The 25022-nt window shown below is 44.6% G+C and overlaps 1 protein-coding gene across 10 annotated transcripts in view; it reads right to left on the reverse strand.

Moving 5' to 3' along the window:
- Nucleotides 1–25022, reverse strand: part of BIN1 (bridging integrator 1) — a 76256-nt gene that overhangs the window by 14271 nt on the left and 36963 nt on the right. For 2 of the 10 annotated variants that reach the window (XM_015868781.1, XM_015868784.2), the window contains exons 5-12: nt 24824–24919; nt 21356–21463; nt 19117–19224; nt 15089–15174; nt 14543–14618; nt 12581–12663; nt 10553–10603; nt 5579–5729 (exon numbers count right to left, since the gene is read on the reverse strand). In XM_015868781.1, the coding sequence (XP_015724267.1) occupies nt 5579–5729; nt 10553–10603; nt 12581–12663; nt 14543–14618; nt 15089–15174; nt 19117–19224; nt 21356–21463; nt 24824–24919 (759 nt within the window). Of the gene's footprint in view, nt 1–176; nt 285–3020; nt 3150–5578; nt 5730–10552; nt 10604–12580; nt 12664–14542; nt 14619–15088; nt 15175–19116; nt 19225–21355; nt 21464–24823; nt 24920–25022 lie in introns of all 10 variants that reach the window. The other 8 variants (XM_015868791.2, XM_015868783.2, XM_015868782.2 and 5 more) reach the window with 8 other exon arrangements.

Here is a 25022-nt window from a genome sequence, read left to right on the forward strand (position 1 = left end):
ACTGGACTCACATATCCAGCAGAGAAGACCAAGGTGCCCATCCACAAAGGCATCAGAAGTTGGCGGCATCCAGCCCAGAGCTCAGGTCCAAACTGTCACTGATGTGGGTAAAGGTCACGCCACCCCCTGGCAACAACTCACTTTTAAAGAGAGAGGGAATGGTGATATAAACCAACCTGAGAAGCAGGTGTGGGGGTCTTCCCCATAGTGGCATCTGGTTTAATGGGATCAAAATCCAGATCCAACAGGCTGGCTCCCTCCTGGAAGGGCCCAGGGGCATCAAACTTGGCAGCAGCGAGGAAGAAAAGCAGTACGAGCGTTAGACACGCACACATGTACAGTACAGACAAGGTATGCAACATCCAGGTGCTATGGCTGCAAGCGTAGAAGACAGTGTGGGAGTGTAAACACTTGACGTGGCTCCTGACACTGGAATGCCTATAATCATGGGCAGTAAGCAGGGCTCCACTGTAAACCAAACCTGAGCCTTTTCCACAAGGCTCACTCACCTTCTCATCTGACCAAATGAGCTCACATGGTGAAAGCATCTGAACTTTTACAGCCAGAATGATCACTGTCACAAACCAGCTCAGGTGATCTTCTATTTATTTCTGCACCTTATAGCTCATACAGCTGCCTTTGTGTTGAAATAACCAGGACAGAGTTACTGAATCACACATCTCAGCAACACGTACCCACCACAATTAAGGCTCAGAACTAACTCTCAAGCTCCTAATTTCATCCAGACACAGAAACACCTAAGACAGAAGCTCACCCTAGTTAAGGTACTCAAGTTACTCTCCAGTTCAAAATGCTATTTACAATGCTTTCCATTTCAGGTACACAGAAAACACGCATACACAAGTCTTCCAAAGAAGCATACATGTGCTGATCTCTTCCAAGTCAGCAGAATAACTTTCTGATTCACGCAGCAACTGAAGACAGTGACAGCACATTCACCAATTGCCTTTAATAAAACAGTCACAACAAGGGAGTATTCAAAACAAGTCAATACGTCTGCTTCTACATTTAGCATAATCACAAGACTCTCCTTGTATTTCACTTCAGAGGAAGCTTAAAGTCCAGGAGGAGTTGATTCCATTCCCATTGATCTCTGAAGTTTACTTGCCATGCCACCTCAGCTACCTTTCCAACAACACAACAAATCTGGAAGGCTGGTCTTCACAATCACATCATAGCTACACCATGGAAGAGCATGGCAAAAACAGCAATACAATTTAAATGAAAGTCCTCTACATGCAGCCCATACCACCATCATGTTTCCCTCCTTTTATTTTCTCTAACAGCAATTCTCTTCTGGACTTTTCCCTCCCTTAAGAACATCCTCTCCTCTTTCTGATATGCACAGTTCTATGAGAAAAACAAACCAAGTTCTCCCCTCTCACAACAATAAACCCTGACCAGTATGGTAAAACCGGCATTGTAGCACACTCCTCCAGTGCACTCAGGCCATCAGGAAGGTTCAAACCCTGATCTTCAGCTTTGTTTGATGGTGAGACAGTCACAGAAGTATCTTACCTGTCATTCAAGACTTACGTGCGAGGCCTAGCACCCTTTGCCTTTACCCAGATCTCCCACAAAAAAGCTCACTGGAGCCAAGACATCTGACAGGAGCAGCCCTGAGCAATGCACTGAACACTACTGCCTGTTGAGAGCTTTGGCAAAGATTGTTCTGGCAACCAGAGTCCACCCTAAGAAATTTCATCTGATTGAATGTCACCGCAGATCCCATCCTGGGTCGGGGCACTGATCAGGTGCAGAACACGACTGGCTAAGAGCAGGCATTCACATGGAAATACAAGATGCAAACCATGGGGCAGACAGAGCTGTCCATTATGATATAGGAGAAAGAAGTATAGAGAATGAGAGTTGCTCAGCTGCCTGTGGTCCCCACACTTCCAGCACTGCAGTCAAATCATCTCTGCTCTGCAGGCTTTATCTACTGCAATGCAAAATCTGACATCATCCTTCCCTCTCCACTCTACCTTGACTCCCCAGCAGTGAGGTGGAAGGTGGCAAACCAGAGGCAACGAAGCAGCATGACATGAAGAAAAGGTTGCAAATGAGTCACAGGTGAGAACTGCTACAGGCATTACTTGTGTTTTAACAAGAGTTTAGGGAAAATAATATACAATATACATGCATATATATATATTATATATATACAAAATACAGATGCAGGTATCTCACGATGCAGCCAGAAATCTGGTCAGGCTCCTATGTGCATAAGAACATCTCCTAGATCCAACACAGAATGAATTCCCCAAGTGGGCATCCTCTCTTCTAGTGATGTTAATAATAAGGTAAGTAAAGATGAAAATTCATTGCTTGAAAATGCTTTTCCCATTTTCAGGGCTTCAAAAGGCGTCACACCGCAGAAAAAAAGTATTCTTATGGGAACTGCTGGCTGGTGAAAACTGACAGGCTGTCAAGAGCCCCGAATTCACAGCAGGCACAGTCCTGCCTGTCTACACTGCAGTCACCAATTCCTGTTGGCTTTTCCTGTGCTCGTGTGGGCTTTAAAATTCAACACAAAGCCCCCATCTAAAAAGCACAAAACTGCCTTCTGAAAAGACAAAAATGACAGGGTCAGAGTTTGGGATTGTAGGTAGGGTAGACAAGACACGCTTCATCCACACCTAGGATCCTTGTTCCTGGAGAGAGCATATCATAGGATGCAAAGGAAACCATGCTCCACATATACTGCTGCTGTACAAACAAACTGATAACATTCTAGTATCTTCCACTGGCTAAATTTCTTGCATTTCTTCTATGGGCCAAAGCTCTCAAAGGACTACATGTTTGCCTAGGCTGCCTTCCAGTCACCTTGCCTTCTTAAATAGCCCTCTATCTCCCACTTTGCCTTCTGAAGTCCAATGCTGAGCTTGCCTTCCTGCTTTACCTGACCAGGTTTCATGGCCTGACACCTCCAGAGAGAAGAAAGATCAAAAGAAAAAGGTCAGAGGCAGACAAATACAATGCAGGGCATAGCAGCTAACCTGTGATGGAGTTGTCACATTGATTTCTGGGACAAAGTTGTCATCAAAGAGGTTAATGATGTTCTCCTGCTTGATCTCCTTGGAAGGGGTGACTTTTGGAGGCGGAGGCACCGGAGGCCCTTTCCTCAACTGCATGCAAGTGAGCACACGGCCACAGCACAGACGGCGACACCCAAAAAAACCAGAGACAGGAACCAGGTTAGCCACAAAAATTGAAGGTGAGGGAAATCACAACCACAGGCACAGAGACTGGTCCAATCAACTCCATCTGGAGAGAGAGGGAGGGAGAAGGGTAGAATGAAACAAAATTAAAATAAACAACCACACGCCTCCAGAGAAGGTTTGGCATCATTAGTTACACTTCAGCTATGGGCAGGTTTCCCTCTGCAGAGGAGAAGCGTAACACAATTAATATGCATTGACAGGACATGCATACGTAATTAGAACATGTGCAACCTTCCATAAAAAAACAACCAAACAAAAAAACCCAACCAACTAACACTGGGAAGAAAGCAGACAAGTTACTAAGAACACAATTCAATAGACCAGGCCAGTTCTGCCTCCACTGGCCATACTTACCATACCTAAAGGAATAAGAGCCCAGACTCAGCCTGTTTTATTGTGGGATGCTCATGAGGCCAGATTCTGATCTGCCCAGCAATGAGTTAAAGAGTATACCACAAGGTCAGAAGGAATTCTTCATGGCATCTTACCATGTATCTCAGTTCTGGGGAAGAAAACTTGAATTTCCTGAGAAGCCAAGACACTGCTGTGGGTCCAACTCTGCTCTCAGTTTCACCAATGCACATCAACACTACCAAAGTCACAAGTGTATCCCAAGCGGAGACCCCAGAGAAAGCAAAATGAAGACTGGTGTTGTGACTCTAACACATCCTAATATTCTTTTGCCATGCTAAAAGACTCAGCCTGACACTGCATCCAGTCCCAGTGGGAAGATGTGGTAGACCCTCCGTAGATCAAATGATCCATGCCCTCTTCACATTTTCTTGTGCCCAGGGCTCAGTGCTTCCTTGTAGCTCCAACTAAACCTTGAAGAGATGTTTCTGTGTTGGAACAAAGCAGCCATACATATTCCCTGCAGACTGGGAGGTTCCAATTACAAACTCAAAACTAAAAGGATCCTAACACTCCTGTGATTTGCTACTCTAAAATAGTCCCCTATCCTCTCCTACGTGCTAGTGTCTTCAGAGACTTCCACAGTATGCAGCATCATCTCCAACTGCAGTTTAATACCATCTCAAAGACAGTGGAACTGCATATTGATGTTGGGTTGTACCTGAAACTTCACAAAGCACAAAGAACTTTGCCGACTAGAATAAATCCCCTAAAATCTTTTTGCTGATTTGGGTCCCACAGAGCTTTATCTGTCTAAAAATTCAATACAGCTCTGCTGTTTTCAGAGTGCCTTTACAGTATTTCAGTGGTGTAACTGAGAGCAAATGTTGAACCTTTGCCATCTCCCAGACCCCTCAAGCCTTGCGTCACTGCCAAACCACTCGGTGTGGAGAGCTGCAGTCAAGTTCCCAAACACAGAAACTCCAGAACAGCTGTTTTTCCTCCCTGTAGAGTCAGCTCCATCTCTTGGCACTTAGGAAGCACGGAGTGGAGCTCTTGTTCTTCACTGTATTGAGGTCTAGGAAAATGAATTAAATGTAGTGTAGAAAAGAGCTGCCAGGCGGTGGCAGCACACGCTGCAAAACGCCATTTCAGTCTTGCATTGACCCTCCAGCAAAGCTCTGCTGGAATATTTTGCTTGCTCAACACAAGGCAGCCTCCAGCCCCATTCCTGCGGGCAGGAAGGCAGCAAGTGAATGAGCAAGCACTTGCAGCTTGGCGAAAACAAGGTTTATGTGCGCTATTTAAAGGAAAGGGAAAACAAATCTGAGTGAAGTCTGCAGTGAAAAGCTCAATAGATTTGTACCATTCACTGTTCCAAATTTCCACCAAGTTATGATGATCTCTGAAAAAAAAACAAACCAGTAAGGCAGCTCTAGAAAGACATACACTATTTTCTCCTTTTAAATACACAAACCCCACTCTGAGGTCCTGGCCTACATTTATAGGCTGTACAATGCTGGGTATGCAGAGACCATGGATAAGTCCCGCAAAGATACAGCCAGGCATCTATGCTGGAAGAGACCCTCTTGCCAATGTATAAATATCCCTTCTTGTCTCTAGATTCTCTGAAAATCATGACAAACAATGGGGGGAAAAAACATTGAGAGAGGCTATTCCAGAAAAGGGAGACAGCCCTGCAACAGGCCTGGATTTGGAATCATACTACTACACACAACAGCAAAGAAGTCCTGCATTACTTTCATTCAGAGACAGCTTGGTTCTTCCCAATTAATAATCAATTAATAACCTGCATTCTCAGAAATCTCATGCTTGCTCCCAATCGATGGAGAACAACTGTCACATTCTATTCTGTGCTCAGTAGCAGGAAGAGATCCAAATAAAAGCAACTTATGGATGTCTTTGACTCATACAGCACTGGTCATACAGTAGAGACACATTCAATGTCACGGGGATGCTACCTGAGATGGTGACTTCGGGATGCTCGCCCCAGGCGCTTCCAGAGTGGACGGCTCCAGCTCATGGTTGACAGTCTTGGTCTCAGGGCTGGTGATGGGAGATCCATCTGGTGGAGGCGAAGGGCTTTTATTTGCTTTCGCTGGGGTGCTGTCACTGAAGGAAGGGAATAGAGGGAGAGAGAGAGAGAGAGAAAAAAAGGGGGAGAGAAAAAGAAGAGTCTGAGCTAGGCCTAGGAGAAGTAGAGCTAACCAGTAAAGACTATTGGTCTCCACTGCCTGTTTGCTTCACTGCCTAGGGATGCAATGAGAATACCTGAAGCTTCTACAAGCTTCTAACAAGTATCTTTGCTAAATCACTTGCTGACCAACACACTGCATCAGGATTACTGGGCAGCAGGCTACCCAATAAGTTCCCACTGCATCAATATATTTTGCATCAGGTATCGGTGAAAAAGGGAAAAGAAAAAAAGCACAGCCATCCTTAATTCTCACTGATAATATATTAAGTGCCTGTCTTTAAGTAGTATACCTCCAGGGAAGCATGGGGGGAAAGGAATCCTGCATAGGTAATTGTATAACTTTTCCAGGTAAATATTTTCTGAGTGGTGTCGTACTGACAGTTGTATGGATTGTGATCAACAGATCCACATGCATCTACAACACATGAACGAAGGCAATAATAAAAGATACGTGGTACAAACTGCCTAAGCTGCAACAGAGAAACGATCATTCCAGACAGCAAAGGATCAGCAAGATTTTGGCTAATCAGCTCTGTCATGGAAAGTTTCCTCAGCCTGTTTTCAATGATGAATTCCTTATGCTTTGCCTTCCCAGCTGGTCCTTGTTCCGGGACCATTTCTGACACAGTCAAGGAGGATTCCTCAGGGAATTAAGATGCAAGAAGCATATGCCAATGGTGTTTTTTGGTTCATAATTTGGCCAGATTTGGATTTCTGAGAGGAATGGCAATAGGCAAATGCCTCTCCCTAAAGGCATGGCCTGACTGTCAAATCTGTGCTTCAACCTGTGGAGTCATTAGATATTTAGCTAAAAGTTGGGTATCTGAGAATTTAAATGAGGATAAAGGTAAATCTATTTTCCCAGCCTTGTTCTCCAGAAAAGCTGAAACACTTTGGCTCCCCAAAAAGCAACTTATCTCAAGTCATGTAGAAGCACTCACGCTAACAGGGGATATTCCAGCAGAAGAAGTTTGGCAAAACTATGCACAGTTGAAATGAGAATATTACAGAATATTTCAAAAGGGCTGTGCAACATCACATACAAGCAGCAATATCTGCCTCAATTTACAGTGATAAAGCTGCAGCTCTTGTAAAGTTAAAGGGCATGTTTTCCTACAACCTGAGACAATAAATCCTGGCACAGATTCAGAACTGCAATGAAGTAGACCCTGAGGGACACATTATTTCTTTACTCTTTCCCAAGAGCATCCTGGAGACGTACATCCACTCACCCCTTGATGCAGGAGTTGGGGTGGTCATTGGCTAACATGCATGATGGCCTCATTCCTAAACACTCACAAATAGAGGGGCAGCAAGAGGAAGGACAGCAAGGCACTTCAGAAAACCTCCCTTCCCAAGCAAGCATATCCCCCTGCTCAGCATTCCAGCTTTCAAGCTTCCCACCCCATTCACTTCGCCCTCAACCATTCCTCCCCCCAGCCACTTTCTCCTCATATACATACAGCCCACACACATTTTCCCACAAAGCACTTGCTCTCAGGTCCACATGCAGGTCAGATGTTTCTGATAACTGACACCAGCAGCACACAAACATGATGCAGCAAAACCAGTGATGTTCTATGCCAGCAGCTCTCAACCAGGGGCACACATACACACAAAGGAAAGAAAAGGGGAAAAGAACAGGGAGAAAGGAAGAGGAGGGACTGAAAAACACATACATCAACCCTTGCAGCTCTCCAATTTGATTGGATATACCCAGCATCCTTCCTAAAACATCCCCAGAAATCACTCTGACACAGTGGGGTGCATGAAAGATTCTGTGGCATTGCCATGATTGCACAACAGATTGAGTAGCAACAGTCACAGAGCAAAGGTAAGAAAAAGTCCTGCTCTAAGTGAGAGTTACCAGGGAACAGCTCATTCACAGCATGGGAATACTGAGCTGATTTCACCAGAAGCTTATCTTGTTACTATTTCCATAGCAACACCATTACAGACAGCATCATCTGAGGTGGACACAGTGACCTTGCTGAGCTCAGCCTCACTGAAGAGATGGGTCTTGAACTTTAATACACCATTTCTGGAATCTCAGAGGGGGTCCCACAACGCCTTATCACAATGAGAGCTGCAGAAGGATGGAAATAGTAAGAGAGCACAGTGACCTGCAGCAGGATGGCTAGGACTTCTCAAACACCCAGACAGTGCTGGGAGTCCTGGCTACCAGCTGGCCTATCCAACACAAGGACAGGTTTCTCTAACTACGCAACTGAAAAGATGGTTTCTCCTTGTAAGAAAGGAGCTCACAGACATTTTCTAGAGGCCATGAAATGACTTTCTGGTGACTTACTTGTGGTGTCTGGCAGTGACTTAATTTGGAGATCTATTGGTGAAAGACTCCCACATGAGAAGCAGCCCAATTTCTTCCTCTCGTCCTACAAGGGTTGAGAGGGCCCCACACCAAAGCCCTCATTAAGTCACTGCTATTTACAGCTTGTTTGATGTGTTGGCTGATCCCCCTAGGAAAATGCCAGTGCTAATTTTGACTGAGCCTTTTCCAGCCCCCTGTGCAGTACCTTTATTCCTGCACTTGTTGCTTTGCATGCGTTCAGCTAATGTGACCAGCACCAAAACAGCATGCCACCAGGATCCCATAGCTTTCACAGGAAACCACACACTGCGTGCTGCACAGAGCAGGGTCTTGCTCCAAAAAAACATAGGGAAAGGCATGAGAAAGGACTGACCAAATCTAAGTACCACAGAAGAAGAAAGTCAAAACAAGGTCAGTGCAGTCTGTTGTTGCCTTTTCTTTTTTCTTTTTTTCTTTTTTTTAAAGTTCCCATGAGCAATTGAGAAGCAATGCCAAATCCAGAAATATCAGGCAGGGAATGGACGGGGGTGTCACCTTTCTTCTGCGAGTTGAGAGCCAGGAAAAAGGTCTAATGCAGTTACCACAACTGAAGGAAAACCCCAAATCCCACCAGTCTCTTTTAGTGTTGCTGAGCTTCCAGACTCCTCATACAGGTCATCTATTCTGGAAGAGCAGACTAACATCTGTACATGGGGTTCCTATGTGCTTTTAACAATCCCTCACTGAAGGATGGAACCAGATATCCACTATGGATCTCCAATATGGTAGAAACAGATGGGCCACCTCCTGCCAAATTCTCAGGTTAAAAGTAGAAAAAAAAAGTCTGGCATCTCAGCTAAGGCTCAGATAGGGTCTTTTAGCTAAAAGTAATTGGGTTCTGTTTATTTACTTATTTAAGCATCAAAGCTGGCTGAACGCTCAAGAATTATCCCCGCATCAAAAAAGAGGCAGCAGGGGAGACAGAAAAAGAAAGAAGCACTTACACACTCAGGTGTCCCTTGGCCCAAATGTACATTCTTACTGCAGATCAAAAAGCAACTGAGCCCTTGACTTTCCTTACTTGTGCATTTCTCTGTACCCCTGCAGCTGGTCTGACAGCAGAACCCCCAGCACAGCCTGGGTCAAGAACCACAACTGTCGCACCAGCCAGACTTTGCGTGCACAGCAGGAGGATGTTGTGGTTAGAGCTCATCAAGAGATTTACTAGCTCTCCCTCTGCTGTAGCATCTGCAGGGGCTGACAACCAATGACTGGAAGTGCTACTACACCTTCTGATGCAGTCACAGCAATGCTGGCTCGTGGTCAGAGACAGACATACAGAGGAGCACTGTGAATCCTCCTCCTTCACAAGACAATCATTCAATATACTTGAGGAAAAAAAACAGTATTTGCCCATCAGATTCTCTGTGAAACTACCATTCTCTTCCCTCCAAATAGGATGTACAGCAGAGACAAAGAAAAGGGTCAGTGGGAAGACAGGATCAGAAAGCAAGGATCCCAATACCAGCACTTGGCTCTTACTGCTGGTGAAATATCATTTTGAGAAATATAAAGAAAAAAAAAATCCTTCTAAAAGGACACCATGGAATAAATATCAACAGAAAGAATAAGAAAAAAAAAAAAGGAATTAGGGGAAGTTTCCATGCCACTGTACAGCAATCCCTGCTTTGCCCCAGAACATTCTTGTCAGAGTCCTTGACCTTGGCTACAATAATTCTAGGCATTGTGGCAAACAAGTTATTCAATGCCACAGCTGTTTTGAAAGGCAAGCTGCTGATACTAGCCTTTATACAGGACAACAGAGGCTTCCATTTCCTGCAGCTCTGCGCAAATCATAAATGGATGGAATAAGACAGAGAGGATCCTCAGGAACAGAGCAAGTAAAGAGCAAAGCTGAAAGTGGCCCCCTCCCACATCACTGTCCTCTCACTGCAGGACAGGACAGACAGTAGGTAGACAGGACAGGACTGTGTGTGAGAGCTGCCTACTGGTCCTCCTGGGCCAGGCAGGGAATGAGAACGCAGCATTTCAGAGCTGTTCATAAGGGCAAGCCCTGCTAGGTAAAACAAAACCTTGTTAATCACCAAATTAGACCTTATTTCCCCCATACAGCCCAGTATCACACTTTTAGTTGCATAAAAATAACCAAGCAGACAACACCTGAGCTTTCACACCACCTTCTTATGGAGGAAAGGAAGCAAGGATTCAAACCAGGCACACAAGCAGTTAATGGGATTATCCAGACACAGACCTCAGCAGGTCCCGGCAGGCCATGAACACACGACATCATGCAAAGGATCCCTCTCCCATCACAGGGTTAATACGTGCCAGGCTGTTAAAGAGTCCAGCAACAGCCTCTCCAGTTTTAGGAACTAAATCAAACACATATTGAAATGCTGCTCTCCGTACCGGTACCTGCTCATCTTTTTCCTCAGCCTGGCGAACAGTTTAGTTTTCTTTCTGTTGAGGATGGCACGCAAATCATATCCGTTACAGAACAGCACGGTCAGACCGGGGAGGAAAAGTTAAGCTTCCAAGCACCCATTCAGCACCCTCCTTCCACCCATTTGTCAGTGAGGTGCCAGAGTGATGCAGGAGGATAACTGCACCTCTTCTCACACCTTGTCATTAACTTCCTGGCACCGTATCTATCTCTAATCCCTTTCCCAGCAGAGAAGGGCCAGGGAAGCATCTCTTCCTAACATAGGCCACAAGAGGCAATCAGAGAGGTGAGGGATGTTTCCTCCTGCACGCTTATGCCCTGAACCACAAGGACGGGACTGATGTAGAGATAAGTGCCTCCCAGTATTTCCTGATCCCTGCAAGGCATTATTGTCCTGGAAAACTTTTATATAAGTCCTTTATAATTCCCCTGAGCAAAGGGTTACATTGTCATTCTGGGGAAAGACTCATCTCAGCTGAAATACCCATTCCACACCCAGATGAAACCAGCAGTTTCTGGGCAGGAATCATGACAAAAGGTAATAAATTCATTGTAAATTTTTGTGCCAAAACCTTCATGCCACGACAATGACACATCTAGGACATGCTGTCACAACAGCCTGCAGTCACTTGCTGGAGTAAGAAAGAAAGGAGGAGGAAGGAGCTGGGAACGCAACAGCTCCAGCCTTCATCTGTCCTGCTATCTTATCCTCTTCCAAGTGGATCCTGGTATCATGATAATATGGTGCACAACAGCAAGAGGATGGGCACCTCTGCCCCACATAAGGCACATCAGTTGTTGGTGATTATGAACAGACATCATGTGCTAACTTAAATAGAAAATACTAGCTTCACAAGATGCACCTTGAGAATTTGGTGTTAGTAATCTAAAATTCAGAGGCCAAATTTAACTCAAATTTCGTCTTTCTTTAAATTTGGCAAACACCACACATTGCCAGAATGAGACAAGCAACTCGTCTATGCATGACTGCAGTTGGAGGTTAAGCTGGGAGGAGAGCCAAGGGAGCACAGAGATCTAAACAGCTGATGCAGCCCTTCCAAATCAATGTACTCTGACTGTAGCTTGTCCTTACCTCTCACCTCCTCCCTCCATTAATACACCAATCGAGGACATGGGCTGTGCTCCTGCTCACCCGGCACGTGGGATTAACAGCAGCTGGAAGCCAGAGTCCTACATTGTTTCATCACTCACACATCTGGATGGGATCCAGATGCAGCCTCATCCAGAGCCTGACCTCTCCCCTCCCCTCTCGGTGCCATAGAACGTGCAGATTTGCAGTTAACCTACATGGACTGGACCCAGCTGCAGAAAGAAAACTCAGAACTGCAGAAAGAAAACTCCAGAAACTGTGGAGGACCCATGCTCCTTGCATCCACACAGATGGGAAGTGCCCTGAGATCAGAAAGCCTCATTACAGTGAGGCTACAACTATATCCACAACACACAGAGGCAATGCATCCCCGTTCAGTGCACAGAAGGGACACGGGGCTTTGAAGAGGATGTACCAAGTTTGGAGGGCCAAAGGGAAGGTTGGGGAAACAAAGAGGCTCTTGGTCCTCAAGCTCAGAAGTTGCAGGTATGTGGGGGAAGCTCCAGAAGAGGTAAAAACGAGAGGTCTGCAGGGCAACCAGACCCAGTGTTATGTCAGTGGTGCATGGAATTAGACTTTGAAAACAACATACCCATGCCACTCAGTTGCCTCAGTACTGGTATGCAGTAGAACTTGAGGCCTACAGCTGCTATCCTACAAAGGCTGGAGGTATTGCATCATGTATCCCAGCCCAAGAGGAATTCCAGACACACTCTAGCAGTTTTCAAGGAGGGCACTGTCTGGCTAAATGCAGGCAACCAAATCACTCCCCAGATGACAACATGGAGATTTCAAGACCCCAGTAGAAACACTCCCTTTTCCACAGCTTGTCCCTCCTCCTCTGCTGGGAGAAAGATGCTGTTTCCAGTTACTAGTTACTGACCTGGGCTGTGCTTTAATGGGAAAGGCATTGCCGGAGTACTGCTTGTCTAGACCCAGCAGGACGTCATGGAGGTTTTGGTTCAACTGTAAAATATAAAAACAAAAGAGAAAAAGAATGAGAAAAGTGCCCAAGTAGTGTCTATGCTGGCCTGCTCAAGCTGACAAAGCACAGTCTTGTGCCTATATGTGCATATACTTAGCTATCCCATGAAGGAACAGTTCTACATCTGTTTCTAGTCCTTTGTGGGGAAAAAAAACAATACTGAAACCATTGAAAAACTGCTGGTACCTCACGGGAACACAGTCTCCTGAAGAAACCATCCCCTTTGCTTCTTTCTCATCTACCCCCACCCACGTGCTGCCAGACACCATTGTAGAAACAGGCAGATTGTTTAACTGAGAGTCTTCCATGTGCTGGAAGTGAACATCCACTCTAGATTTAAAGCAAAGTTGCTCCTTATACTTCCTTATGAATGAGGGATATGGCAGCAGGACTTCAAGCCAACAGCAAGCCTTGATCCTGCTGCAGGCTGCCTGGGCCATCTAGGTTTAGGCTGAACCTGGATCTCTTGGTAGAAATGCAATGTTAGGGGTTAAACCCTTCCTGATACCAAAGGCTGAAGTATTCACTCCGGACACTCCTATTCTGAAACAGCCAATTCACAAACAAGACTGGAAGCCAAATTCATCATCAGTAGGAGGAGGGATTCGATGCATTCTATCTCAGAGGCATCATGTCAGTAACACCAGCACTTAATTGGATGCTATTGCAGTAATAAGAAACAGATGGTTCTTACAGAACAAAGCAGAAGGCCTGTTCTTATACAAAAGTCCTAAGGAAAAAAAAATCCACAACATGATATAAGAGGGTAATTCCTGTCTAGCAGGCTCTTTTCCCACCTCCTTCAGAACGTAACTTAGCAGTAACAGACTACTAATTGTAATAACCTTCCCTATTGTTAACTATCAGCTCATCTCCCAGTGGAGAAGAACAGGCCATTAACTGGAAAGGTCCCCATGAAATGTCAGCAGAGCTCAGAATTGATGCATCACACCACAGCAGTAGGCCCCTGGCTGCTGGGAATTCAATGACCGTTATAAAGTTGTTTGTGCTTAGCGGCTATCTTGTTGTTAGGAAGATAGCAAAGAGGAAGGAATACAAAAGTTTTCCAGCTGGATTCTCCACTGTTCAACAAGCTCAGAACAACATTTACAGAGAGTGTATCAGCCTTTGGTGCAACAAAGAGGCCTAAGGAACTCCAGACTTCTCCAGCTTTTAAGAGAAGTAACATAAGAACATACCTGTAAATGAAAGTGGCACTAGGAGGATTTCCCACAGACTACTTCTGAGGTCTCTGTTGGGTGCTGGCACACAACACAAATCTGGACTACCACCAACCCATGACACACAGCTCATGAAAGGGCCACACTAAACTATCAAATGCCTTCTTTTGGGTCACAGGGCAGGAAAGAAGACAAATGACTGCTGGGATGTGCGTTCCTAATGGCTGAGTTGGAGCCCAGTCTCAGTGTTGTGCTGACACACAGACTGACAGATTCCCTGAAGTTTCTATTCCCACGGCTAACTAAGGGTTAAGAGCAACTCACTGCCAGGCAGTAGGCTGAGTGGACAGATGCCATTCTGAGTGCCCTGGTTAGTTTACAGATCCAGATTTTGGAGGAAACAGAGAAAGTAAGCAAGAGAGGGCCAAGATTTGCCACCCTTCCCTCTGTGGATCATCAAATGAGACAAGTCACACACTCCCACTTCAGCATGTTCCTTGTGGTCTCTTAATCATGTTTTATCCCTCCATATTACTATCTCAGACAGATCTTCTCCTGTGTTGTTAACCCTCATTTTTTTTTTTCAAAACAGCTGCTCTTTTCTTCTCCATACTGTTCAGCTTTTTAAATAACAGTGAGGACAGAGTGTGTTAATAGAACGAACTGTTAGTTGCCTTACCTTGCTCATTTCTTTGTGGAAGTTTTCTTCTAGGCCTGCTATACTCTGGAATGTGTTGACGTAGAAACCAACACGACTGCCAAATGAAAATGAAAGAGAGAAGAGCTTAATGGACACACAATGCTCTCCTAAACGCTTTCAGCTACGCCCCTCCTCACACCTCCTGCTCACTGTTGTTGCCACCTGAACTCAACTCTGTCAGGTCTGGTACTGAAAGGAATAGAAGGGTTGCAAAGAAGTGTGAACAAGGTGATGGAACAAAAGCCAGGCATGCAGCAAATGTGCTCAAGGTGAGGAGGACAGGTAGGGTGTGACCTGAATTTGTGCTGGCAAATGGGACAGGCAGGTGCAGAGTAGAAAATAAATGAGCTGCTGCATGCTCTTTCCCTCTCCCCCAGACCAGCGTTGCTGACCCAGACAATGCCACTGCACTTGAAAATAAGAAGCTAGGGCACTCCTAGGTGGATTTTCCCTGCCTCCCCTGTATGTCAGCTCCTACATTTCATATCCTTCCAACCAGCCCTTGAGAAGATTTCCAGAACTCACCTATTCCATAGTGAAGGCAGCTCCTCCTGCAGATCAATGTTCATTTCTTCAAACACCTTCTGAGCCTTTACTAACTCTTCTTCAGCCTTGATAACAGAGAAAGGAGATAGTAAACTCCAGCACAGACAGCTATCCTGAAGAACAGGGATAATAGTGACTCTTGACTTTTCTTGGAGAACAAGCAAAATTCTGGCATGAAGTAATTCTCATTCCAGATGGATCTCCCAAGAAGCAGGGTTGCATCACTAGCAAGTTGATGCCCCTCCAGATTGCCTGGGTTACCCTCAGCGTTTCTCTCAATGGAGACCCCTGTTTAGATACTCAGAAGAGAACTGAAACATCTACTAACATGTTCCAAGTTCTATAAATTTCCCTGGTTCCAAAAACTGAATGGAACTGGTCAGGCAGTTCAGCCACCAGTTCAAACACAGATGAAGATGGAGTGGATCTGAAAGAGCTGAAACACATCCCAGTGGGTGCTGAAGAAGAGTCCTTCCTTGTGAAGACTGCTTAAGTAAGGGTGTTCCAAAGCACTGCCTCATCTGAGGAAGGGAAGAGGTCTGCAATCTTGACTGAGACATCTCTCTAATAGATTAAAGCAGAGAAGCAAAGAGTACGTAAAGCATGAGCTGTGGCAGCAGGAGACTAGGTGGGGATTGCTTGAGCAGCAGGTGTTGGTTTCAGCAGCATAACATACTCATACTGGTAAATTTCTAATACAAGGGCAAACTCTGGCTGTTGACTACCAACACTAAAGGAAACTTGCCTTGCACAAAACCTCTTGCTCCAACTGAAAGTTTAAATTTGATCTGATCTATCTGGCCCATATATGGACAGATCCCAGTGATACTGCATGATATTACTCCTCTGCATTCCAGAGACAAAAAATGATGATCCTAGCTTCTGTCAATGACAGCAGGCACCAGCAACAAATACATTCCCCTTCCCATATTTGTCTTAGGTGGCCTCTTCCTCTTTTCAGTGTCCTGGCTTAAAACCCTAAGCCTGCTAAATAAAATGTTTGTATTATCTGATTCACAACAGCAAAAGGAATTAGGAAAGCTGTTCTGATTGTCTACTTCTGTGTGTGACTACAGCAGGAATGTCACAACATGCCCCAAACAGCGTGAGAACTGGATCTCTCTTTGTGCCTCCAGTCAGATTCTCACACCTTCTATGAAATTGTACTTTACCGTCTTTGTGTCAGCTTAACTAAAGAAACCCACAGCTTACTGCTCTTTAGAGACAGGTCTACACAAGGATAGGACTGATAGAAGAAAGGACTTAAAAAACACCATGTGGCTCAAAGTCCTGTTTCTCAGAGAGCTGCGTGGAATCCTCAAGCTCTCCATCTCTTGTCTGAGCCACAGAAGCTCCTACCTTCCAGCTAACTCTGCCTGTCAGAGCATCACTCATTGATGCCAAAGGCTCTTTTGAACTCAAGATCGGAAGAGATTGTTTCCCCCAGAAAATAACACCACAATGGGTGGTGTAAAGTCTACCATAACGTTAAGCAAACCCTGTAAGGAACAGACAGGGGGAGAAGGTATCAAGATGTTTCCATCCAGAATCCCTTGTAATATGCTGCTATACTTGCTGAAGAACAGCACTTTGAGAAAGCTTGCACAAAACAACAACAAAAAAGCCCGTTTAAACAAAGACATAACTCATGCTGGATCAGAAAAGATCATCACAATGACTTGTTCTTCTTTAAAACCCCTCCATGACTGAATGTTTCTAATGCCATTTTAAAGAGGGGGGGAAAAAAATCCCAGTCCATCCTTTGGCTTATCTTAACTCTAGACTAGAATCAGAATCAACACAGGAGATGGAGATGGGCTAGCTGGGAGATAAAACACTATTGTATTCTGTCTGTTTTTTTAGATCTGTTGAACATTTATCAGTCTTTCCCCCTCTCATTTACCTGTTCAGGTCAAAGAACCTAGAAAGCAATATATCAGTAGTGGCGTACCAAGGTAAAGGCAAAATCAGCAACAGGCAACGTTCACTCCAGCACAGCTGTAGGAATCAGCAATCCTGCGGCTCAGCCAGTGCTCTTGTTCTCAGATACTGCACTCCCTACCCAGTTATGGTTTATTTTTCTTAGGTACAATAGTCCTGACACTGGATAAGCCAGGCAGCTTCTATAGCTCAATCACTGATCATAGATTTGCTCCATTTCCTGGTCCTTGAGGCTTGTTGGCTCTACCCTATGGGCAGAAACACTACTGTGCTATTACTACAACAGCACCCAGAACATTGCTTTCCTGGTCTGAAGCCAGCATTTCAGAGTGCTGAGTAAAAAGACACGAATTTGCTGTTCTAAGTCATTTTCCTCTTTGTTTCAAAAAGTACTGTCACCAAAATTTGTAATTGAGAGCTTGCAGTAGTAAACCTCCCAGTGGATTTTACAGTAATCCCTCACTGACTTTCTGCTAAAAGCCCAAAAAGCCAGAAGTCTGAATGCTGGAAGGAGCTTTTTTGTAAACTTAATATTAGAAATAATAAGTCTTGCTACCCCCCTTTTTGTTTAAAGGTTGCAATGTAAGAGGAATTATCAGAGAAGAGAAAGCAACACAGCTGCTGGTAAACAGAAGCAATCCTTGCAGGGCTTAATACTCTGAGGCTCTTCAACAAATGCAGTGTCATCAGCCCTTCTGCTTTTATTATGAGCTTAATGAGATTTAGGGTTGCTATTAACACCTTTAGTCTTAAGAGTTGCATGAATACAAAAACTGAAGCTTTTCTCTTTTTTTGAGCTCTCTGCCTGGTCTGCCTGGATCTGGAAACCTACAGCTTCAGAATACAAACACATCATCCTTCTTGAAATTTTTAGGCTACACGTAATTAAGAAAAATGAAGCCTCCCATAACTGGAAAGACAAAAAATTAAGGTTAGCAATAATATTGCTTAAGGAATAAAAGAGGAACAACTTAGAGGACTTAAATTGATTTGAAAATATACAGTGTGACTGAAGATATTAATGCTACTTAGCAGATTAAAGACGCTACAATAGAGCTGCAAGAAAGATGACATACATCCCCCTTCTTACCTGCTTTAGGGCAAAGTCACCCAGCAGATTAAAATTATCAGCTAACTCACAGTACTCCGAGATCACAGTGCAATGAATGAGGGAGCCCCTGTGTATGCTGTTTCTGCTGGTAAATCTGTGGGAGGTGGTATTGCTCCCAGTCACAACATCCAGCTTGAGAAGAGGAAGAACCAATTTATCTGTGGCTTGTAAAATATCCTGTACCTCCTTTCTAGTCCTCCACAAGCACCACCAGCTAAACAGATCAGTCAAGAACCAGAACCAAACAGATCGTTCCCAGCATTCCAAGGTACAGGGAAAGCCTTGGGAATCCTGCCAAATGTCCTGCTCCCTTCCAGCGAGAATGAATACTTATTTCCTCACTTTGCTATGCATCTTAAGCAGGACTGCTCACAGATGTTCTTTCCCCAGGCTTTATTTATGTGGTAACCTAGTATTTTCCTAGATCGTCCATCACAAACTGACTGAAAAACCCAGGTGCTCTACAAGGTATATTTCCTTTTTCATGTATTTCCAAACTGCAACCCAACTCAGCAGCCACAGAAACTGTTTCTGAAGCAATGCTTTATTTCCCGCTTTACTCAACAGCAGAAGTTAAGAAGCCAATTTTTCAATGTTTTCCTCTTTTTTCTTTCTTAAACAGCAACAGTAAAAATCAATTGCTTCATTTAGAATAATTGGAGGAACTACACTACACCCCCCTCCATCTTGGCACTATTCCATAGCCTTTCTTCATCCTCATTTTATGAGGAGAAAACAACAGCCCAGTGTTAACGCACTTGGTCAGAAATCAACAGGGCAGGCACAGATTCAGTCACCAGTCAGCAACTTCCATGTGCCCACTGCAGCTCAGGAGCATTAAGGACACACTTAACACACGGACCAGAGTGAACGTTGCCTAGACATTAGTAGCATAGTACAATCTAGAGGCCAAGATAGCGCATGCAGGGTTAGAGCCGGGTAGATAAGCAGTCACCTGATTTCGGAGCAGATTAGTTTGTGCAACGAGGTGAGCTTGTAGCTTCCCTTGACACCACTGAGGCGCAGCTTTCTCAAGCAGCGAAACAGGCTTGGGGATGGGAGCATGTTTGATTGAAAAGAGAAAAAAACAATAAAGAGAATACGAAAGAGAGAGAGACAAAACATGTATTTTGTTTTTAGCATAAAAAAAAAAATAATAAAATCACAGAGACTGTATTTAGAGGCTGGATCAAACCAGTATCACCAAGGCGGTAGGAATAAAACAAACATCCTGGAATTGATCGGTTATGAATCCTTTGAAGCATGCCAAGTTTAGCAGTAATTAATGTTCCAGTGTGGGCTGGGATACTTGTAGACTAGCCGGGCAGCTGCAAAGAGCAACAGATAAATGTTGTTAGTGGCCTAGCACACAGACAACCCTACTCCAAGCCATGGCTGTGAAGTGAGAGCTCCTTGAAGAGAGGTCAGGATTAATTAATCATGTTGTTTTTTGACTTGCAACAGCTGAAAGTCCATAGCAATTTATTTTAATGGCATGTTGTGAGTTTAGCAATAAGTGGCAGGAGTCCTGGCTGGGAGAAGAACATTGTATATTAAAGGAGAAGAATAAAAAGAGACTGCCTATCTCCAAAAACCATTCCCAAGGCTGTTTGTGTTACTATAATACAATGAAACATCAGGCAACTAGCATCACAGCTTTCATATGCTGTGTCATAAACAAGATTTATCTTCCTTCTGGGCCCATCACCACATTTCAAAGTACCTTACGCTGAAACACCCCTACTTCACAGGTCAAAACCACAGTGATGGGGATGAAGAGGTGAACTCTCTACAATCACAGTACACAATGAGCCCTGGCAGGCTCAACAGAGCTGTGCAACAGCAGCTGTAGAATCAAGAAGCTGAGATGCCTCTTAAGGAAAAGCATAAGCACGTAGCTTTGGGGCACTTTCAGTGCTTCTTTCTTTACAGGATCAGGCTTCAGCGATGCATCACAGATGATACTCTGCCTGGATTAAAGGCCTACAGCACCGGGGGGAGAAGGATGTGATCTAACACCCATTTTTGCTCATGGGAAGTCTAGTAAACTATTAAGGGGAACCTGCACAGGCTGAATCAGGAACAGACCACCATCTACTAAACTGCAACACCGCATCCTTCAACCTGTACTACTGCTTCCATATGTTAACTAAAGAGCAACAAACCATCCCTCAGTAAAAACACATTCTTTGCGAGCACTTGGGGCAACATGAGAGAGTGCAGCAATGGCAAAGATCAGTGCAGATCACCAGCTACCAATCAGAGTAAAACAATTCCTACCACACTGCCACTGCAGCAAAGATCCCAAAGGCACATACCAAAAATAATACCACACCCCATGGAAATTCCTCTCTTACCCCTGAACACACTGGAGTATGGCTTTCAGCAGACAACACGACTGGCTGGGCCTCATGCCTTGCATACATAACTACGAATCACTTTGCTAAACAAATGATGCAATGACACCTGAGCCATCCATCATTCTCCTCTTTGTTTGCCAGGATTAATCACAGTGCATGTGCTAGGAGAGCAGGTGACCGATGACTGGCAGCATAAAAATAAAATACTGTCAGTCAGACACTAAACACAGATCTTTTGCCTGGGGGAAGAGAAGCATCTTTATTCTTTCCATGTTGTAGATAAACTATTGCCTCTCACGAAGCCCTAATCTTTCCCACCTGAACTAACTGCAAAGCAAGGGGGACAACACTTCTCAGCCTGGTTAAAAATACAGGCTAGAGTATCAAAGGACTTCACAAATGTCACCAACCTCAAGAAACACTCAGACTCTTACAGTCACTCTTGCACTGAGATGGGGAGACAGAACCCCAAGAATCAAACTGTCAAATTTTGCTTTGAAAGCAAGGCTTTATTTCCCCCAGAGGGTCACGTGCTTTTCCAACAGAGGATACTGGTCCTGCAGTATCTGAGGAAACATATGCCAAGGCCTTGCTGCGGTGCTGACAGATGCCCAACTGATGATGGTGGGTGTGATCTGAGACACCAGAACACATCCTGCTTTCTAGGAGAATTGAACAGGCAAGAAGGAAACACCGAGCCAAACCTAACCACAACACCTCTCTGAACTAAGAATACCCAATGAAGTGGTACAGGTTTGTTTTACACCTGCTCATTAAGCAAAAAGCAGACTTCCCAAACGAAAGAATAGTTGCACATCCTTCTGCTTGCTTTACCTTTGCAATTTTGGTTTCATCCTTCTTCTTTGCAGTTTGCAGTGCTTCAAAGTGGTGTCTGGCACTGTCATAATCCACAAGCTTCCTTCCTCGCTTTGCTATGCGAGACTACAAAGGAAAAAAAAGAGTTAGGACAATATTCCTCCAGCAGCCAAAACCACAATCTTAGGAACCCCCTCTTATCCCCTCAGCTTCACCCTGCTTGTACCTGTTCACCCAGCTTCGTGCTTTGCCTGCATAAGGACTTCCAATGGATACCCTACAAAAGCTGCTGTATGTTGCTCCTGGGCAACAACCACCCAGGAGGGAGCTGCTCGGAATATCCAGCCAGGGAAGATGAACAGATCTATACAGCAGCCCCACCTCTGAATGACATTAATGTTTTTAGAACTGTAGTTCAAGTGCTGCCTAAGTGCTAGCAGATGCCTGCATCCTACCGGTACCTGTCTCTTCATTTTCAGGGCCAAGAAGGCTGCTGCCACTCTCTAACTAACCAGTCCATAGCACCAGCTCATGCGGAAGCTCAAAAATGGTTCAACACAAGAAGGCATCTCTGCTGCCAACACAGCAAAAGTGTTCCTCCACATGTTCAGGATATGCCTAGCACAGCATTTCAGACCCCGCAACAGGAGATCTGTGGATCAGCTGACGTGACCACAGTCATGACCAATGGTCTGCTGTAACCAGCTATTAAGTAAGAGAAGTGTAAAGAGACTCAGACCCATTAGGCTGCTCTGCTTTAAACCATCCATTGCTCTTCCCCCCTGTGCTCCCCTACAAACAACCCAGATGATATGAGTCAAAGCACGGAGCTTCCCAGCCTAACTGCAGCACAGAGAGCCAGGTGCCCTGCCAGCCATCAGCAAGCCAAAGACTGACTGAAGAGCTTGAAAGAAGAGGACACATAAAGGAGCCAGGAAGGTTTCAAATTAATCACACAACTCGGGGAAATTGAAATTGCAAGATGAAGAATCAGCATCAGGGATTTACTTGCAAAGCAAAATCTCCCCCACTGCACTTGGCAGAGAGATGTGGTCTTCTCTCCCCAGGCTCCTGCAGATAAACTGCAAAACCACGCTCGGGGCCGATCTCTCTGCCAGACCAGCTGGGACCAGTTTGCACGTCTCCCACACATGCTCCTCTGAGCTTTCAGCAAACACTGCTGCAGCACTGTGTGACTCACAGAAATCTGCAGGATCTCAGCCACACGCAAACCCAGGCAATTTCAAAGCACTCAGCTCGCTCCAAGAATGGAATCACGAAGAAGATGATCGACTCCACAGCCACAGTCAGCAAAAGACACCTCCCCAGCACCACCAGGGTGGCAGCCTGAACTCCTCCTGGGCAATATTGCCAGCTGAGCACGGAGACAGGCTGTAGGAGGAGACTTCCAGAAACACTGATGTCTCCAAGACACAAGTTAATGCATCTTCCACACAGTCCAGATTAAGCACATGGCCAGACGGGAGATCTGTGGGAATGAATACTCTCCTTTGGTGAGAATGGCAAGGATATTCTGAATACATGGAAGTGCTGTGAGGAATCAGTATCCAGCAAGGCCCTCTGGAGTAGCCAATGACAGCTGAACTATCATTGTGCGCTCCGCAACCACAATCAGAAACTCACTCAAACACTAAATATCAGACTATACAAAAGTCCTACACTAGGAAGCTAGAAATACTGACCTGCACAGAAAGGATCCGGTACTTTTAGTACCCCCCATTCTTCAAGTTACAAAAGACAGAGAGACTGTTTTATTTCACACCCGCCAAACATTAAAAACGTTTTCTTTTAAAGCTTACAAAAATCCCTTCCTAAAGGAACAGTATGTTTTCACATTTCTGCTGTGGACCCTGTAGGAAACCCATAAAACTCAAGGGAATTTTTCCAGCCCCTTTAAATGGAAGAAGATTCAGAACACGTTAGAACTTAAACAAGTAACACATGCACGATCTAACATCGCACATTTGAATTACCGGGTCATTAACAAAAACCAGGCCTTCCCCTTAACCAAATTAAAATCAATCTTCTCTCCAAATTATCTTTCTTGATCACACTAACAGCAGAATTCCAGGAAAATAAAATAAAATAAAATTGCTTTTTGTGGAAAACAAAACTATTACCACGGCAACTAAAACAACTGAAGGATTCTATTAATTATATATGACTGCTTTTTCTTTCCTGCAGGTTAAGAACTTTAACACCTGATATTCTAGAGCATCACCTGAAGACTGTGATGTTAGTAACAGTTATCTCGTGACCTATTCCAAAGTCAGAAAGGATCAGTGTGTGCTCATTGCCTCATCCCTTGAGTTTTGGTGGAATGTGGGTGGCCCGTGTTTCAAGCTTTTTAAAATCACACTGTAGACACTCAGAATTATGAAATCCCAAAGATGCTAAGCACGGCTTTATGAATCACGACACTGATGTTACTAACCAGTGCACAGCCACTAAGGCTGATAAAATGCAATTTAGGCAGAAGCAGCGCAGAAGTCTGAGTCTACAGAGAACCCACTAAAGAAGCAGCAGCACACAAACCTCTGAGCTGCTGAGGTACGTGGGAATCACACTGAGGGGTATGATCAGCACTACAGTCTTTAGCAGCTGGAAAGCAACAGCCCTTCCCCACCTCACATTTCCAGGAAGAGAAAAGGTTGGAAAAATGAAGCAAAATCAAGGAGTCCCAGGAGGCAATGACATTGCTGTCTAGGGCTCATTTTACAAGCCAATGTTCTGCCCCACTCTGATACAGCATGATCCTCCTGAAGCAACAAATACTGATGAACTCTTTAATAGCGACGTTGTTGGGAAAGGGTTGTTTTCATTGGGAAGAAGCCAATCTGATATTTCCATATGGTGGTATCACTACTAGCGCTTCCATATGGCGAAGACATTTCCTGCATAACCTTCCCAAAACAAATGGAGAGATGACAGTGGGTAAAGGGGAATTCACAGGACACCATTCAAACCCAGACTGATCACCCACCAAAAGAACCATATTCAGCATTCCCTCTTCCCTGCAAAAAGCTGATTACGCACACAGCAGAACTTCAGGGAACACACAGAAATCTGACCTTCACACTGCCTCAATCTATAAAGCATATTTGCCTCAGTGTTTTGTACTTACAGGGAAGTTAAAAAATAACAAAGGACTGAAAAAACAGAGCTTGGTGAGCTGCTCCTGACACCACCCTCCTGCACTGCGATACAATCAGATTTTTTACAGGTTCTTGTTTTACATTTAATGGTTTTTTCATCAGCATCTTTCCCCTGGATTCTTCATTCAAACCCAAAGGAGAAAATGGCACTTTCACACAACCCAGAGCTGCAAAGATCTCGGCGGCTCTAATTGAAATGATTGCAACAGCACTCACACCTTTCTAAATAAACATGGGGATGCAAAGAATTAATGCGTATTAGGTTTCATCTGCTGTGACTCAAGATCAAAAGACTTAAAGAGAATCTTACTTTGATATCTGGGAATTGGCCAAGATACGTATCCATGGTCAGAAGTGCCTGATCCACCAGTTTCTGATGGAAATCCGTCCAGAGCAGGTCATTGTTCTGAAAAACAAATGCAATGAATTAAATATTAGGAGCACAGAACTTTGCCTTCTGCAAGTGCTACAGTTAATAATTTCAGACCCCTGAGCTCTTAAACAGTCAT

Source organism: Coturnix japonica, chromosome 7, assembly GCF_001577835.2.
Source record: "Coturnix japonica isolate 7356 chromosome 7, Coturnix japonica 2.1, whole genome shotgun sequence".
Classification (NCBI taxonomy): Eukaryota; Metazoa; Chordata; class Aves; order Galliformes; family Phasianidae; genus Coturnix; species Coturnix japonica.